The sequence below is a fragment of the Xiphophorus maculatus genome, chromosome 21, assembly GCF_002775205.1.
Source record: "Xiphophorus maculatus strain JP 163 A chromosome 21, X_maculatus-5.0-male, whole genome shotgun sequence".
Taxonomy (NCBI): domain Eukaryota; kingdom Metazoa; phylum Chordata; class Actinopteri; order Cyprinodontiformes; family Poeciliidae; genus Xiphophorus; species Xiphophorus maculatus.
Window position 1 is genome coordinate 17,900,102 of NC_036463.1, and position 18,015 is coordinate 17,918,116.

An 18,015-nucleotide genomic window follows, 5' to 3' on the forward strand; every position below is an offset into this window, starting at 1 on the left:
GCGGTGAAATATACTGAGGAACAAGGCGCTCTGCTTATGTACATGTATTAATTGTTTGTTCGTCGTACAGAAAATACGTTCATAAGCCTGCTAAAGCCCTTTTTTTATATCTTGTATCATAAAGATCTACCGCCAAAACGGAACCTGAGCTCCTGTTGTTGTTATTCTGTAACCACGTGGTTTTCTGAGCAAAACAAAGATGCTGAGAAGTTCAAGCCATGCAAAGCACACACTGCCCTGCCATATTAGCAGATTAGGTTCTTGCAAAGTTTCTCCAAAAGCAGATTAGTTTCTTTGTTGAGGCTGAAATCGGATTGATTGCCATAAAAAATAATTTTTTATAACATGAATTGAAGAAGCACTGACGCATGCTTTCTCTCTATTTCCATCTAACAAAGCTTTACAGACGTCACTGTTGTTCTCAAAAGACTATGGACTGCTTAGCTTCCTCAGGAAGTCCCTGCCATTGGAGGAGGTGAGCGTTTTTTGCACCATTCTGCCGTTAAACAATCACAAAGTCATCATAAAAATCTTATGTTTTGATGCTTTTTTTTTTTTTTCAGCTGCGGGACACCCGGGTGGAAATTCTGCTGTTCCTAGAGAAATTTCTGGACAAAGTGTCGCCGCGAGTCAAAGGCTGGGAGAAAACCTATGCCACAGACATAAGAGTGAGCTCGTCCACAGTCTAGGATGTTTGCTATGTTACGTTTAATAGCAGAATGGTTTCCTAGTTTATTTATTGTTTTCGTTGTGCAGGACATGTGCATGGGCACGTACACAAAAGAAAAAGTTGCTAAATGTAGGACGCCGGTGTTGGAGCTGCTTATAAAGGTAAGCTTTTTGTTTCCTATGTAGTGTTGACCGAGTACAAATAACTTCGTAACTTATCTATTTCACATTACGAAATAAACTTTAATATCAGACAAAGTTGACAAGTAAATACAAATTTATGTCTTGATTATTGCATTTATCTATTAAGGGGGGAGATAGCCAAGCCATCTCGGCCTTGAAATATAATTTTCCTCCTTATTTCATTGTGATTTTGATTCTATTTTAGTATTTCAGACCTATTTAATAACCGACCTGTAGAATAACATAAGAAAAACATTTAATAGGACCTGACTGGCAACATGAAGTAGGCTAAAATATCTCAAACATGGAATGTAAAGTCAAGCTTAGTGGTGGTAATGTGATAGTCAAGACAAGGGGTGGACCTATCGCAGTTTTCTGGTCAATCACCGATTTAAGAAAAAAAAAAAAGATTTTTGGCCTGTACAGTTTTGTTTTTTTTCTCTGAAAAGCCACAAAATAAGTCTCCATGTTTGCAAAAGTGATGTGATTATTGATAACTGCGCAAAAGGTGACAGCGGCTGATTTTGCAGATGGCTGAGGTGGCGGTAGATAAGATCAGCAGGCGATCGGCCGATCACCGATCAGCCAAAATGAACAAAATTGGGAAGGTGGGGGTGATTTATGCAGCACCACTAGGTGCACACAGTTCCAACACAGTTCCTGTGTTGTGACCGTTCATTCCTGAAACCCCTTCACATGTAGATAACTTGAAGCAATTCTGGTAAGATGAGAGGGGTAAAATGTTTCAACAGGGATCTGAAAGACTTCATTCTTACAGCATTTTATCTTAAAAGGAGACAATTTGTCCCTCTCTTGACTCCACTCTCACTGACCGCTCTGCAGGTCCTTCAAACAACCAAGGCCTCCAGCGTGGCTGCAGAGTTCAAAATCGGCGACATCTTCAACAGATTCTACAGCGAACTCTGTCAGAGGAGCAAGTTACCCGACTCGGGTGAGTTCTCTTTTTTTTGACATGAGACGATTGGGCTCGTCGTCAGCTTTCTTTTTTCTTTTTTCCTCCTCAGTTCTCGGCAAAATCTACGAGTTGCTCGGGGTTCTGGCGGAGGTTCATCCCAGCGAAATGGTCAACAACTCCGACAAGTTGTACAAGGTCTATCTTGCGGAGCTCAAAGAGCAGGTTGTGTTTTTTTTTTCTTTCTTTGTTCCTTTGTTTCATTTAGTGCCGGGAAAAGACAGGGAAGATAAGAAGCGCGCGGTGGTTTGAGGCCGATTGCCGTAATCTCGGGTTCCCACCAGTTCAACGCTCAGAACTTGTATCTAAAATTAGAATTAGACTTGAAAAAGCTGCTATCTGTTGTTAGCAGACACGTGTGTTGTACTGATTGATTCTCTTGTCCCCCCCCCACTCTCTCTTTTCCAGATGACTTCCTCAACAAAAGAGCCAAAGCTTTTGGTTGTGGCTGGATGTTTACGAGGCTTAACTGCCCTGATGGTTAATTTCGCCAAAACCATGGAAGAAGGTGGATGACGATGCGCTCGTCCGACATATTTACGTTGCGTCGACTTATATTGAGATTTTTAAAAAGTACTGTTTTTTTTAATTTTTTTGTTTTCTCCCTTTCAGACCCGGTTACATCCAAAGAAATCTTTCAATATGCCCTGAAGTCCATCACTCCTCAGGTTATTAATACACTTCATCTGCTCTTTTGTTTGTTTTTTTTGGACATGTTAAAACCAGCATATCCAGAGTATTTTATTGAAATTTTTTTATAGATGGACCATCACAAATTAGTGCAGAATTGTGAAGTTGAAGGTAAAGGATGTGTGGATTTGTGCTCCTTTGAGTCGGTGTGATATTGAACTGTTTTCAGCTTTAATTCCAGCTTCCTGGTCTTCATATTTTAATAAGGTGTGCGTAATTGAGGTCTTTATTTCTTGAAAGCCGAGGAACGTCAGCCAAAAAGAAATATTTCTATATTCAGATTTTTTTTTCTTCTTCAAGGAAATTAATTATGCAACTTTTACACGGGACAAAAAATGAGGCCAAAAAATGGGAAATGGAAAAAGGAAGGGAAGAAATACAGAAAATCATGCCTTTATAATCTATAGAACGTTTCTTATACGGAGCCACAGTGATCCGTCTCCCTCTATCTGCCGAAGAAAAGAGTTGCCTCCTCTTCTTCTGGTCTTCGTTTTGTGAAAATGTAATCTGTCCTTGTGCATCGATGCTAATATGTGTTACTTTGTTTTGGTCTCATCAGAAGTTAGTAAAAAACACATTCTTTGTGGTAACATGACAAAATCTGAATGATTGAGAGGTTTGAGAACTTTTAAAAGCTGTATACCAAAAACCTTGTGGCTGTTACTGTTTCACAGATGGAAATGAATCGCTACGCTGTCACATTTGGTGAGCCTTGTTATTTTTTTTTTTTTTTTTATCAAAGCAACACAATATCTATGTATTAGGCTTATTAGGGCCACTCTAGATAGAAAAGAAGGAGGAGTACATATATGCCAAAAAAATGTCTTGGAAACTTGGACATTCCTAGGTTTGAGAAGTTGAAAATTTGCTGAAAAAATCTCAGAAATGTTGCCATTAATCTTAGAAAGTTTTTGAAAACAAAAAGAAAAACTTTGATTTTTCTGAGTTTGCAAACTTGCTAGAAAAATTCTGAAACTATGAGACTAGTCTGAGGAATTTTCCAGAAAAGAAATTGGCGTTTCTAAGGTTTTAAATGTTTTGTCTTTTGCAATTCAGAAAATTCCCAAAATTCAAAAATGTTCGATTTTTGAAACTCAAGAAAATTAAAAAAATTAAAAAAATTCCATAAAATTCCTGAGTTTGGTCTCAAAATTTCTGAGCGTTTTTCTTACAAATGTTTGACTTTTCAAGGTCAGAAATTTCCACGTTTGTTTTCTAGAAATCAAAAAAAAATTCTCAAAAATGTACTCCTCCTTTTTTTTCTTCTTTTTTGTTTATATCTACAGTGTGTCTGATACGCCTCTGCACCTAACAGTGTTTAAAGATTATTAAATTAGAATAAAAGAGCATCTTTCTCCCGGCAGCCGGGCTCCGGTTGTTTGCCAGACATGCGTCCCAGTTCAGCGGCTGCCTCATGGACCACTACAGGGCTCTGTTCGAGACCATGTGTAAGCTCTGCGGACACATCAACGGCGAGATGAAGAAGACCAGCTACAGCGCGCTCGAAGCCTTCCTCAAACAGGTTAGAAAACAGAAACTCCATTCCTAACCCCATTCATCTGCTTATGACATAATTACATGTGTACGCTTATTTAACGATTCATTTACCTGAAGTGCTGTGCTGCTGCCGCTGACCTTCTCCCAGGTGGCCCTGTTAGTGGCGGACAACATTGAAGAGCACAAAAGCAAGCTGAAGTTCTTCATGCAAAAGTTCTGCGGCATCATTAAAACCATGGAGTCGACGCACAAGGAGCTGTCCATCGCCATACGCGGATATGGCTTCTTTGCAGCTGTAAGTTAATCGCAACCTTTAAATGCTCAATCAGCTGCTTTTCACATGAAACCACAATAAATACAATTGCTTGGATTTACTACTGCGTGTTCTCACTCTTAGTTTATCCCGTTTGTCTTTGATTTGTGCAGCCGTGCAAAAAGGTGTGCCCCCAGGACGTGGACCTGATGTACACGGAGTTAATTCAGCGCTGCAAGCAGATGTATCTGACCGAGTCTGACGGGGAAGATGACAGCTTCTACCAGCTGCCCAGCTTCCTGGACTCCATAGCCAGTGTCCTTATTCATCTGGACAAGGTAGAGACATGAGGACACTGCACAATAAGTCAGAGGGAAAGGTTGCGCTAATATACTGCAGCGACTCCTTTGCGTATATAGATTCCAGAGGTGTATACCCCACTGCTAGAGCGCCTCCTGGTGGTGCAGATTGACACCTTCCCTCAGTACAGCGAGAGGATGCAGTTTGCCTGCAGCAGGTCCATCCTGAAGGTCTTTGTGGCCGTGGCCTCCAAAGGACCAGTGCTGTGGAGTTTTATCAGCTCAGTGGGTAGGTTGAGCCGCAAAACACTTGGATCCAATGGCTGACGTCTTGAACGGTGGGTGGGATGGGGATGGACAGGCTATTAATCTCCCATTGTGTTACATTGATCCGTTCATCACCAGTTATCCAACCAATCATCGACCAGTTAACCATCCATCTATTGACCAATTAACCACATATCCATACAAACATAAATACATAAGTTTAAGTGTCTACGTTCTACATCTGTGTCTATGTTTTCAGGCTGGAAGGAAGTTTCTTGTTCACGGCCCTTCTCAGGAAACCCAACAGATCTATGTCAGATTTAATTCTGGACTCTGTCCAAGTCATTTCAAAAATGTTTCTATTGTTCTGGTGAAGCCTTTGTCTTGTCGATCTGCTTTAATGGTCGGAGTTGATGTGATCGCGAAAACCAAATTCTTTCCGTCTTTGGCGTTCCAGCTGGGACTGTTCTTATTGTCATCTACTGTACCTTTTATGAAACATCGCTTCTTGAAGTGAGCAATAATGCATGTCAAAGTTTTGAAATGATTTGTTTTGTTGTTGTTTTTTTTTTTTTCATTCAACATCATAGCAATCTCACTCTTGCGATATTGATGCATTTTGACTCTCCGTTTAGAATGAATCAACGTGTGTAAAGATAAATTCAAACTTTAAGCTTATTGTTTCTGTACGTCAGTGTTTTTGGACAGAAGTCAATGTTCAGCCTTGCTTCTTTTTTTTCAGTGCACCAGGGTTTGATTCGAGTCTGTTCAAAACCCATCACGCTACCTGAGGTCAGTCGTGCTGTTTACATGTGGTTCACACAGAATGACTGAATGTGACATCCGCTCCTTTTCTTCTTACCACAAAAACAAAAGAGGCTTTTATTTCTATTTCTTCTCTTAGGACAGTTCCTCTGAGTCCGCGGAAGTTCGGACTGGAAAATGGAAAGTTCCCGCCAGTGCCAATTACCTCCCGCTCTATAAGGGTCTTTTGGACTGCGATCAGCTGAAGGTGGAGTTTTGTTTCAATTTAATTATCTTCCAGAGGTGAAATGTATCGGTTTGGCCTTCTTTGCCACCATCATCGGGTTTGGCGTCATTTCACTTCCTGTAGGATTCGGGATTTCTAGACGGAGCTTTCCTGAGTCAGAACGCGGCTCTGGGCTCCGTGAGCCGCCTTCTTTACGACGAGTTGGTCAAGTCAATTCTGCGCATTGTGGAAAAGTTGGACTTATCCGTGCAGAAAATAGCAACAGGAGAGGAGGTGACGGCCGCTCTTTATGCATCTGCATTAATAATACTCAAAACTCCTCCTCGCCCGATGATTCTGACTGTAATCCCTGGAGCTTGTCTTTGTGTTGGCTAGGCCCCCGACGATGCAGCCCACGTCCTTCCCTCTTCGGACCCTACAGCAAACCTGTTGCCCAATAAAATCAAAGACTTCACTGCTTTTATCAACCTGGTCGACTTCTGCAGGTACAGAAACGAGATCAAACCCAATTTTTGTCCACCCACCAGCCGTGTGCTTTGTTTTCCATGTAGTTTTCATTACCTAAACATTATTTTATTAAAGCGTTTAAATACAGAACGGTTGTAGGTATCCAACTTTTACATGGTTACGTTTTACAACTTTTACAATACAAGATGACTTCACGTCCTTAAAAAGTCTTGAATTCACGGATCTGAAATTAAGGCCATAAGATGTCTTGAACAATTTTTTTTTTAAATGTAAAATGGTGTTAAATAAGTTGATCTCAGGTTTTACATTGTATCACGGCATGACTATTTAATCTCGTAAATTCTATGCAATTTATTTTTCTCTCTGGACTTTTCTGTCAAGTAAACATTTGAGTTCCACGCAGACATCTTCATTCCAGTCTGTGACTTAAGGCGGTTGAGGCTACAGCTAACTAGCTAGTGGAGTTTTGTTAATGTATGTTAATTATCTTCCAGAGGTGAGATGTAGTAGTTGGGGCTTTTTGACATCATCAAAAAGCTACCTAGCTAGGTAGCTAGTTAGTGGGAACAAAAAAAAGCTAGTTTGACATCATTGTCAAACTAGCTAGCTAGGTAACGGTAGCTTTTTTTGTGTCTATCATGGATAAGTGTAAATTTATCGCCATTTGACACTAGATTGGCACTACTAAATATTACAATTTTATTTCCATCATGATACAAGTCTTACATTCCATAATGGTCTTGAAAAGGTCTTAAAATTGGAGTCGGAGGAAACTGCAGAAACCCTGGCAATAAATGGGTGAAGGCTTTAGTTTTCTTCTTCTCTGCAGTGAGTTGCTGCTGAACACGCATGTGGAGTACTTCCAGTCCTGGATGTATCCCCTGAGCCACGAACTGATCCTGCACTCCATACGAAATCCACTCGTCAGCGGCTTCTATAAGCTGCTGTCGGTCGGCATGAAAATCGCCAAGAGGATCAAGTACTACCAGGTCATTTTTCCTTTGTTTAACTTTATAAAAAAAAATTTAAGTACGCTTCAAAAGCGTAGGCTTTAATTTACAAATATGAAATCTTCTTTTGATCAGGGTGTGGGACTGAGAAGTTCTGCGTCCACTCAGGATGACACCGTCAGAAGTGCTTGCTTTGCTCTCTTCTCAAAGTTTGGGAAAGAGGTATTTTCTCATTTTGGAACACTTTTCTTTTGTTTGTTTGTTTGTCTGGGGGTAATTTCCTAACACACATTTTATAACACGCGTGTTTCTTTCCAGGTGTGTGTCCGAATGAAGCAGTACAAGGATGAGCTGCTGGCTTCCTGCTTGACCTTTGTCCTCTCTCTGCACCACAACATCGTTGCTCTGGACATGAAGGCCTACAGTCCAGCTCTGGAGGTAGGGGCAGGGGCGGTTTTGAAATTTCTTCTGCTTAGTGACATAACTGAGGTTTTACGAGAACTGGTAATGAAAATGCAGCTAAACCTCGTTTGTCCTGAGAAGTTAAAACCAACTTGGAACACTCCCAGAGTTTTCTGTCTAAACTCAAAACATCTTTAAGTGTACTTTTTTGCTTTTCATTTGTTTAATTTGCAATTTTTGTTTCATTTCAATTAATTTAAAGTTGCTTTTTTCCCCCCAAATTTGTTCTGTTTTTGTCTTAAATTTCTTGTCTTTTGTTTCTCCTCAATTCATTTAAGTTCATGTAGACAGTGTTTTATATTCCCTTAACTTTAACTTTTTCATCATTCCTCATATTTTTTGAAAATTCAAAACACAAACCTCGAATTACAGGCATATTAATAATTTCTCGTAATTATTCAATGCTATAAAAAATTGAATTTAAGTAAATAAGAATAAGCCAGAGTTTGTGGGAACGCAGCAACCACATTTGCCTTACTTTTTTAAAATTGAACATTTAGTGATAAAACAGCTACAGAATCATAGATGAGTTATTATGAATCGCTCAAAATGTTTAGTTAGCTGTAGAAGTCAGCTTACAAAGATTGTTAAAGACGTTCTGTTCTGTTCCAGACGGCTCTGAGGTTGGGTCTAAGTCACATTCCTCTAGCGAACGCAGCCTTGGACGCTCTGGAGGACTGGTCCTCCCGCCTCCCGCTGGACACCATGCAGCCGTGCTACGCCGACATCCTGCCCCTCCTGGATGGATACCTGAAGACCACCTCCTCCAGCGGTAAGAAGCACCAAGGGGACCGGTGGGATCAGGACTTTTCTTGCTTTTGTTTTCACTTCACTAGGTGAAGAAGATTTAAATCCGATTCTTTTTGCTTCAGACAAAGATGAGAGCAACTGGGAGGTGATGTCCTCGTTGTCTTCAAGACGGGACAAAGGATACAGCAGAGTGATGACGAGGCTCCTCAAGAAATCCAACCAGCTTTCCATGGTAGGACCCAAGTTATTTCTTTTGCTACGGAAAGTCATGAACTATTCATTAGAGGTAACAACGGATCAGTCTATGTTAAATGATTATCTATCTAGTGTTTCCCCCAGTGTATTATCAGCCTGGCGGGCCACCAGACTTCACTTGTGCCCCCACCAGGCTAAGCATTGCTCATTTATTTAAATCTTTTTACAATGTTTGCATTTTTTAAGACTTTATTGTTGGCTTTCAGGTATTAATCTTCCAATCTTTCAATAATACATAATTATCCAGTGATATTTTCAAATTTCTTGTCAACTTTAAACATTTTTTAACTAAAATCAAACACGACTGGCCGCTGCATGAATGACTGCCCTAGCGCCCAACCACTGGGCTTAACAAGTTTTCTGGGGGAAACCTTGCTATCCAGTTACATCGGTGCAAAACATAAATAAAAATCTGTCATTTAAAGTTTAAGATATTGTTAGATTGAAATGCCCGATGTCTGTCAGCTGGTTGGTAAGTGATTGTGTTATATGACGGTATATCGCCTCATATCAACCACAGATTTAATTAAATTGAACTTAAATCCTATCGTGATATCGGCAAACATCGTATCGTCATCTAAACAAACCGATACATTATATTTTGATAAAGCAGGTGACATACACCCCTTCTTTTAAGCGAAATTCAATAAGAATTTATTGAAACAAAATCAATTCTTAAAACTCATAACCCAGCGTTTTTTAATTGTTTTCTCTGCGCAGGAAGACGTTCCTCTCGTAACGCTAAGGCTCAGGGTGGTGAAGTTGCTCGGCCACCTGGGAGGAAAGCTGAACAGGAACCTTGTGACGGGTAAAGATCCAAACACAAGATGTAAATTTAAAGGGATTCAGCCCAACGGTGAAGAAATAGATGCTTTCATTATGAGATGCTAAGGAATCCTATGTCTTAAGCCAAACCTAGCTTAAATGTTTGGTGATGAAAAGCTCCATCTTTTATCTTAGTCTGAAAAAACATCAACAAAGATCATAATTGTATGTCCTGACTTTATTATTGCCATTCAATGAAAGCTCTGATCACCCATCCATTTATAATCTATTCTTCCCATCCACTTTTTTGTTCATCCGTTTAAGTATCCATGTATTTGTGCATCGTGCAGCCAGTTATATCTCCATCCTCCTTCACTTTTCTTCTTCTTTTCATGCTTCCACCTAGCAGTGAGCAATTTGGACTTTAAACACAATATTTTAGGAAGATTATAATTTTAAAAACATATTACTTACTTTTAGGTAATAGTTTTGCAGGACAGTGACTGAACTCTATAATTTCAATTCTGATTACTAATATTTTTGAAGGGAAATTTGCTTTACAGAGACATCATCATTTTATTTGTGGTTTCAGTTGTAAGTGGTTTTTATTTCTGTTTTATTTATTGTTTTTGATTGTCGTGTTTTTGTTGTTGTTTTATATTTAAAATATCTTCCGGTCATTTCTGGTCATTGAGGCGGCGAATTGCATTATTATGCCATTATCAATATATTGCTTGAAAATGGTCTCAAAATAGCAATATTATCGCTTACCGCAATAATTACTGGAACCATTTATCGTCCACCAAAATTTATCTTGACATGGATAATAACAAAAAGAAATAAAAATTCTAAATTTTTTATGATAAATCATAAACGATTTGATAAATTCCCACTTCCACCCACCAAAAACGTCGTCACAGTTTGTAGCTTTTGCAGGTTCCCTATTTAAAGCCTGACCGATTGAGAAATAATGTCAAATCATGTTCACAAGAATACTCCAAAAGAAGCAACACTTAAGTCTGGAGAAGGTTGAAGTTTTATAAAAAGTGTTGAATCTCTGTTTTCAGAAATGCACATATTTCCTGCTGGAAGGCTGGACTTTTTTTAAATTTGTTTGTCTGTTTACAGTTTTTTAGTGTTATGTAGTGGGCTGTTGCGATTAAAGATTTATTCAGTTTTAGGTGCCATTAAATGTGAAGGATTTTCCTTGTTCTGGCTTGCAGTGGTCTCATCAGAAGAAATAATGAAGAAATTCGTTGCCTGGGATTCGGAGAAAAGACTCAGCTTCGCCGTGCCGTTCACCGACATGAAGCCCGTGATCTACCTGGATCCCTTTCTGCCGCGCGTCAGCGAACTGGCTCTGTCCACAAGCGACAGACAGACCAAAGTACGCCTTCACTCACCAGATAGACGACGCTCCAAATGCTTTCAGAGAAACAGATCTTCACCGACATGTCATTTGCCTTTCCAGGTGGCAGCCTGCGAGCTGCTCCACAGCTTGGTGGTCTACATGGTTGGGAAGAGTGCTCAGATGGTGGAAGGGGAGAACAGACTTCCTCCTATGTACAAGTTGCACAAAAAGCTGTTTCCTGTGTTGCTCCGTCTGGCCTGCGACGTAGACCAGGTACATATTTTCATGGGAAAACAAATGTAGTCGGGTATATGTTGAATTTAACCGTTTTGATTTAGAGTTTCTGATCTGTTCTGCAGGTAACCAGGCAACTCTTTGAACCGCTGGTCATGCAGCTGATTCACTGGTTCACCAACAACAAGAAGTTCGAGAGCCAAGACACGGTGGCCGTTCTGGAGGCCATTTTGGTGAGTGATGCTTTGGGGACTTTGACGTTTTCCTCCAGTTGGTTTTATGTGCAGCATTCTAACCAAGCTCATGTTTAGGACGGCGTGATTGACCCAACCGACAGCACCCTCAGAGACTTCTGTGGGCGATGCATCGAAGAGTTCGTCAAGTGGTCGATCAAACAGACCACGCCCAAGCAGCAGGAGAAGAGCCCTGCCAACATGAAGTCCCTGTTTAAGCGCATTTACAGCCTGGCTCTCCACCCCAACGGGTTTAAGAGACTTGGCGCAGGCCTGGCTTTCAACAGCATCTACAGACAGTTCAGGTATGACCCAGGGTTCTGCTAAGGGTTTCAGTTGTATTGTTTTTTTTGATCCAGTTATATAAAAAAAAAACAACAAAAAAACCCAGAAACGAATCTTATGTCTGATGTAAAGTGGTATTTTCTTTTACCTTCAGAGAAGAAAACTCTTTGGTGGAGCAGTTCGTCTTCGAAGTTCTCGTCATTTTTGTTGAAAGTTTGGCTCTGGCGCACTCGGATGAGCGATCCATGGGTATATTTCAGTACATCTTCATATATGCAGTGCCAAAAATAGCTCCACCCCTTAAACTCTGTGATGGCAAACCTAAAAAAGGTGTTTCAAGTCTTCTGTAGTCTCCAAAAGGGTTTTCCTCAAAGATTTCCTTGAATTTAACTCATTAACAATGTCCAACATCCATGTAAATACTATTGTGCATGTAGTTGAGAAAGTTGAGATTTCACATGACTTCCTTTCGACAGTGGCTAAAAATGACAAGTCTTTATCAAGATATATGAACATACTAAAGAAACATTTAATCTATGGTTAGCAAAGGTCCGTCACATGGGACGGTACTGAAACATGTTCAAAGAGGAAAGGTGGTCTCTGGAACAATCTTTAAAGAATAGTAAATTGAGATCACTTAAACATTTGCATAAAATCCAAATAAAAAGAAAATAGATATAGTTTATAAAGAGAAGATGACAGATGCAAAGTATCTGCACATAAATTAGAAACAGTTCTGCCAACAAAAAAAGCTGAAGTTCTAATTTAATTTGTAAAAGACCATTATCTCATTAGCATTTCTCTTTGGGCAGACATAGCCTTTGGACATGTGAAATGGAGCTCCCTATTTTGGTTAGGTTCAAATGTTAGTAGATTTGTAACAGATGAAAAATCTGAAACCTTTTAATTTTGAACAAGGCACAAATTGGGTTTAGCTATCAAAATCCCCTGGTATTATCCCTCCAATTAGTTTACAATGAACATAAAGTTTCACTTTATGCAGATGACGTTATGTTTTATTTCAAATCCCCATATTTCTGTAATGTCTGTGTTAACATTTTTTACCTAGTCGGGTGAAAACTGACAACTGAAGGCTGCTCAAGATGAAGACAAATGATGCTAACAGCGGTGACCTATTTAGTGATGACTTATTTAGTATTACATAGTTCAAGATAAAGGGAGTCCAATAGACATATATTCAGTATAGTTTTAGTCAAGCTACTGAGGTTTTATTATTTGGGTTGCTAAGCAGTCAGGATTTTTCTGTTTGATTAGGGTTACCTAAGTGGAAAAACTTGGGGAATTCTGTGTTATGGAGAACGTAGAACTCAACAATCCATAACAGGTGAAGTCTCTTGCTTTTATCTCCAGGTACTGTGCAGCAGTGCAGCAGTGCCATCGACCATCTGAAGAGAATAATCAAACACAAAGCCCCCAGTCTCAATCAGCACAATGCAAAGAGACGCATCCCAAGGTGAGCAATCTGTGTACCCACCACTTCGACCAAGGTGGAGTGTTAGAGTTAAACTACATCGTGTGCCTCTCTCTCTCAGGGGGTTCCCGCCTGATGAGAAGCTGTGCCTGTCAGATCTGGTGGTTTGGCTGCTGGAGCAGTGCGGCCGACCACAGACAGAGTGTCGCCACAAATGCATGGAGCTTCTCTATGAGTTTATTCCCCTCCTCCCAGGTGAGAACGGGAGACTTGGAACTGTTCATGTTCCAAGTTTTTTTTTGTTTCTTTCTTAAAAAAACAAAAAAAACCTCCTGACTTTAAGTGCGTTCTGTGAATCAGGAAAGAAATCTCCGCCGCAGTGGTTGGAGGGCATGCTAAAGGATCATGGCATCGACTTCCTGATCTCCCGGTTTGAGGGTGGGGGCCTCCTCTCCCAACCGACGCTCAGGGACCTGACGGGCCCCTTTAGCGTCCGAGCCACCCTGCAGTGGATGGACCTACTACTCGCCGTCCTTGACTGCTACAACACCTTTATCGACTTGCACATCATCAAGCCTCAGCACATTCTCAGTAGGTTGTGTTTGTGTGACTGTGGTATGAATACTTAATCAGTTCAGTTGATATTTTCATTATACTCCAAAGGCTCAAAAGACAAATCTAGCTTCCTGAAAGCCACACACTTCTTCTTGATGGAGCTTGCGAGTCGCGGACTGGCGGCCGCAGAGAGCTGTTTCGGTCGTGGCGAGAGGATGTCTCACTTCAGCCCGAGAGAGGTGGACCAGTACAATTACAGCAAGTGCACCATCACTGTCCGTCTACTGGAGTTTGCCTCCATGATTCTCGTCAAAGGAGACCAAGGATTCTGGAAGGTACCGCTTGCTTAGTCACCAGGTTGAATTGTCGAGTTTCCTCTGAAAGTTCTAAATGATACGTTTGTGATGTTATTCGCAGCTGCTAGAACAGGAAGTGTTCTGCTCAGTGTTTTTCGAATTGACCGCAGCGGTGGTGTGCGAGCCATCCGCCGTGGGGTTCAACATGGCCGACGTGGAGGTGATGAGGAACCTGCCAGAGGTGTGCGTGCCGTTGCTCAAGGCTCTGATGGCTTCGCCTTACTGCGGCCGCCTCGAAAGCAGCTTGCGGACAAAAATCTCTCGTAAAAGGTTTCCACCACTGCAATGAAATGCTACGATTGTTGAGAAGATCAAAAGTAGGGGTGCACCGATAAGTCTGACCAGATTTTTGTAATTTTGAAAGGTTGGCAATCTCCCAAAATCTTATCCACCGATCTTATCTACCTCCGCAAGGGACTGTTAGCAACTATTCAGATAAGAAAAATTGGTATCGGCCAAAGTCTGGATCGCTAGTAAGTTTTAAATTTGAGATGGTGAAACCTGCAGAAACCCCAAATGGACAAATAAAAAAATCGGTATATTAACCCTGATTCTCAAAATTTTGGGAGAATGCAATTGGCTGATACTTAGAAAACTGAGTTTGGTTACCAATAGTCAATCCATTGTTTCCAATTTAGCGAGTTTGTTGCTATATTTAGTGACTTCTCAGACAAAAAAAAAAAAAAACATTGGTAATGGGCAAAATCAGAATATGGAGTCAGGTGTTTTAAATAAATAGATGTGATCGGCCAGAAAACTGCAGTCGGTGCACTCCTAATCGGAACATGTTGGATTCGTTTTAATCAATAAAACTTTTTTTCTGCTCCTGTTGTCGCCACAGTGTGGAGAAGCTGTGTGAAGTAGACCTGTACCACTCTGGGTCTCTCAGCCACCATGAGCAAATGGAAATGGTCCTTTCTTCCTGTAAGCAGATTCACAAAGCTGGCCTCCTCAGCTCCATTCTACACAGCCAGGTAAGAACTGGCAGTTCTCCACTGAAGATACAGAAAGATGTATTTTTCTTGTTTTATTAAGAAATCAGCTTTTTTTTTTAAACCAAATGTAATTTTCAATTTAAATACGTTTTGTTTTTTTCATTAATTTCTATCATTTGTAAAAACAAAAAAAAACATAAAATACTGGCTTTTATTTCAACCATTCCTTCTGTGAGTTGACCTGAATTTAAAGTTGGAAAAAAAAGGAGTTGTATTAATTTTCAAAAAAATTAGATCTTGAAAAGCAGAAAATGTGATTAGTCGATCAAATCAATTTATCATCCAGCAAAATTTGTTATTGCGACAGGCCTAGAAATGACCTTAGATCCTCCATGTTTATCTTGAAGGATGCGGCGTACGGCAGCTCTCTTGGCCACAAACTCCTGATGACGGTGTATAAAGGCATAGCGCCGGGTGGAGACAGGAAGGCGCTTCCATCCTTGGACGTAAACACCAGGAGGCTAGCGGACGGACTGCTGCAGCTCACCTTTTCCATAAGCCAACAGGTTGGAGGCTCAAAGCCAACACTCAAAAAGTGGGGCAATGTTACACCTCTTTGTTCAAATGACATTAGAATGATTTGAGCGCTTGTGATTTTCTGCAGAGTGAGCAGCTGGTGGAGTTGCTGTTGAACACCATCATGCTGTCGGTGCCGATCTCAGGCGGTCACAGCCACAACTTCCTCAGCTTCTCCCACGGCGAGTACTTCTACAGCCTCTTCCAGGCCACCATCAACACAGAGCTGCTGAAAAATCTGGAAACCGCCGTGCCACGCCTCATGAAGGCCTCCTCGGAGAATCCCAGCATGGTAGTTCATGTTTGATTCAGGGGCCCGGCTTTGAGCTCAGGTTTCCTGCAAAATCTGCGGTTAGACAGGAAGTACTCTGGGACATAAGAGTGCAGGAAAAGATTTGTTGTTTTTGTTAGTTGGTTTCTTGTGCCATCCATACGTCAGCTGCTGCCGTCCTTGTTGTTGTAGAGTGATGGGCTCTCTGTGTCCTTCAGGTCAGTGTGTTGCTGAATGGCATGCTGGACCACAGTTTCAGAGAGCGCTCTGTTAGGAAAACCCAGGGCCAGAAGCTGGTGGAAGAAATTCTGAGGCGGTGGATGAGTCTGCAGTCCTGGTGGGATGGACCTTCGTCCACTTCAGAGAGTAAAACTGCCATTCTCCTCCTGCTCTCCAAGCTCCTGCAGGTGGAAGAAAAACAGCAAATAGTCCAGTGTGAAGAGTCCAACTTGTTCGACTTTGGCCTAACGACGATCTTCTTCTTTTCTGATTTAGATTGACTCCTCCGTTTGCTCGGACGTAGACCACAAAGCGTTCCAGCAGGTGTTTTCCACTTTCACTCTGCTGCTGGTCGACATGAATCTGCCTCTGAATCTCAAGGTGACTGTCAGGTCTAAATACCTATTAGAGACAATTAAACAAATACAGGAAAGACAAGAGAGTTAGATTCTTTTATACTCGCGAGGAGAGCAGACAGAGAGATGTTTCCAGTTACAAATCTCCACCTACTCTGGAAACACATCTCCCGCTCCCTCTATTTTATTGATCTTTAGGAACCTGCCACAAGGGGCGCTGCAACCCTATGGGGTGGGGTCAAAGCATTCATCACATGGTTGCAGCGCTAAATAACATTCACTTCTAGACACATGTTATCTATACTCTAAATCTTTCTTGCTCCAGGCCCGGTGTGAAACAAGACACATTGCATAGCTTCAAAGCAACGGCTTTGTATCACAAAGCAGCACAGAGCAGAGTTTATTGTCAGGCCTGTAAAACTCTGCTGGGAGCAATTAACACCTCTGTCTTGTAGGAAGTCCTGCAGGGCAACAGCTGCCGAGAGTAGCTGTCACCCCTATTTCCCAGGGCAGTCTCAGGATAGAATCAAAGTTATTTAACACACAGAAACATTATCTAAATGTAACTACAAGGCTACATGATACAACAAATATTTGATAATTACTAATAATACAATTTATCCAACAGTGACACATGTCTACCTTTTCTATTTTGCCCGGCGAGGTTATTAAAGCCCACGGACACAGAGTTTGATCGTTGAAATCTTCTCGCCTCTTCAGAGTCAGGCCCTGTTGGTGTTGCCGTTTTTCACAACACTCAAAGGTGAGCCGCTAGCTGGGCTGCAGAGAGCTCTGGACGCCGTGGTCGCCTCCCACTTCCCCATGCAGTCCGACGAGTTCGCCAAGGGCTCACTGCACCGCAACAACTACATGGACTGTATCCGGAAGGTGACGTTACAGTTTGTAGAAAAACTACAGAAGCTTAAAAAAATGTCCAAGATGTAATTTTTTTTAACTTATTTTTGACCATGCACGATTTCATGCATAGTTTCTCATGCTTTTCCCTTAAAATATTTCTCTCTTATCCAAAGACAATTATATAAAAAACAGATTTAAAAAAAATAACAGAGTTGGTACTTCTCTACTGTTCTGGCATGAGGCTCACACTTTTCTCTATTTCTCACTCTGCAGTTTAAAAGACAATTCTAGAACAAAAAAGGTAAAATATGTGAAAGTTTAAAGGAAGTTAAAAAATAATTTCTGGCATTAGCCATGTTAGATTTAATTTTGGTAACCCTAATATGTTGTTAACAAGAAAAGTAAAGTCAGAGAGTGAGTGTAAAGAGGCTTATATGTACTAGACTTGATGTTCCCCTTCATTTTCTCATGCTTTCATCCAATAAGCATTTGTCTTTCAGCGAGTAAGCAAATATGGCAAAATGGGGACAGCACTTTCTGTGGTCTGTAGTCTGTAGCTTAAAAGCTTTTTAAGCTAGTTTTTAAGTCTACAGAAAACTGTAGTCTGAAGCTAGCCTATAAACTAGCTTAAAAAAGTTTATAAGCTAGTTTTTAAACCCAACTAGCTTAAAAAGTTAGTTGCGCTAACTCTTACTGTACATGCTAATCAAAGCGTTAGTTCTGCTTGCGGTAAAACGATACAACACTGTATTTAGCTGAAGCTAATTCTAAAGTGGTAACTTCAATTGAAGTTATATCCACCCTCAAACATTGCTTTAGTAGATTAACATATAAATTGATACTATAATTTATATGTTATAAAATGCTCTTATTGTACTATAT

At 40.8% G+C, this 18,015-nt stretch overlaps 1 protein-coding gene across 2 annotated transcripts in view; it reads left to right on the top strand.

Moving 5' to 3' along the window:
- prkdc (protein kinase, DNA-activated, catalytic polypeptide) overlaps positions 1-18,015 on the top strand; it is a 42,514-nt gene that overhangs the window by 375 nt on the left and 24,124 nt on the right. For both annotated transcript variants that reach the window (XM_023326325.1, XM_023326326.1), the window contains exons 2-39: positions 399-475; positions 564-668; positions 757-831; positions 1,696-1,804; positions 1,878-1,990; positions 2,234-2,333; positions 2,438-2,493; positions 3,190-3,220; positions 3,880-4,037; positions 4,161-4,307; positions 4,439-4,603; positions 4,685-4,853; positions 5,574-5,623; positions 5,736-5,843; positions 5,946-6,095; positions 6,198-6,307; positions 7,120-7,279; positions 7,376-7,462; positions 7,559-7,678; positions 8,315-8,474; positions 8,575-8,684; positions 9,428-9,515; positions 10,696-10,859; positions 10,944-11,096; positions 11,183-11,290; positions 11,369-11,595; positions 11,730-11,824; positions 12,947-13,049; positions 13,129-13,262; positions 13,368-13,598; positions 13,671-13,897; positions 13,980-14,188; positions 14,760-14,892; positions 15,261-15,419; positions 15,518-15,721; positions 15,919-16,107; positions 16,196-16,300; positions 16,996-17,163. In XM_023326325.1, coding sequence (XP_023182093.1) covers positions 399-475; positions 564-668; positions 757-831; positions 1,696-1,804; positions 1,878-1,990; positions 2,234-2,333; positions 2,438-2,493; positions 3,190-3,220; positions 3,880-4,037; positions 4,161-4,307; positions 4,439-4,603; positions 4,685-4,853; positions 5,574-5,623; positions 5,736-5,843; positions 5,946-6,095; positions 6,198-6,307; positions 7,120-7,279; positions 7,376-7,462; positions 7,559-7,678; positions 8,315-8,474; positions 8,575-8,684; positions 9,428-9,515; positions 10,696-10,859; positions 10,944-11,096; positions 11,183-11,290; positions 11,369-11,595; positions 11,730-11,824; positions 12,947-13,049; positions 13,129-13,262; positions 13,368-13,598; positions 13,671-13,897; positions 13,980-14,188; positions 14,760-14,892; positions 15,261-15,419; positions 15,518-15,721; positions 15,919-16,107; positions 16,196-16,300; positions 16,996-17,163 — 5,057 coding nt within the window. The remainder of the gene's footprint in view (positions 1-398; positions 476-563; positions 669-756; positions 832-1,695; positions 1,805-1,877; positions 1,991-2,233; positions 2,334-2,437; positions 2,494-3,189; positions 3,221-3,879; positions 4,038-4,160; positions 4,308-4,438; positions 4,604-4,684; positions 4,854-5,573; positions 5,624-5,735; positions 5,844-5,945; positions 6,096-6,197; positions 6,308-7,119; positions 7,280-7,375; positions 7,463-7,558; positions 7,679-8,314; positions 8,475-8,574; positions 8,685-9,427; positions 9,516-10,695; positions 10,860-10,943; positions 11,097-11,182; positions 11,291-11,368; positions 11,596-11,729; positions 11,825-12,946; positions 13,050-13,128; positions 13,263-13,367; positions 13,599-13,670; positions 13,898-13,979; positions 14,189-14,759; positions 14,893-15,260; positions 15,420-15,517; positions 15,722-15,918; positions 16,108-16,195; positions 16,301-16,995; positions 17,164-18,015) is intronic.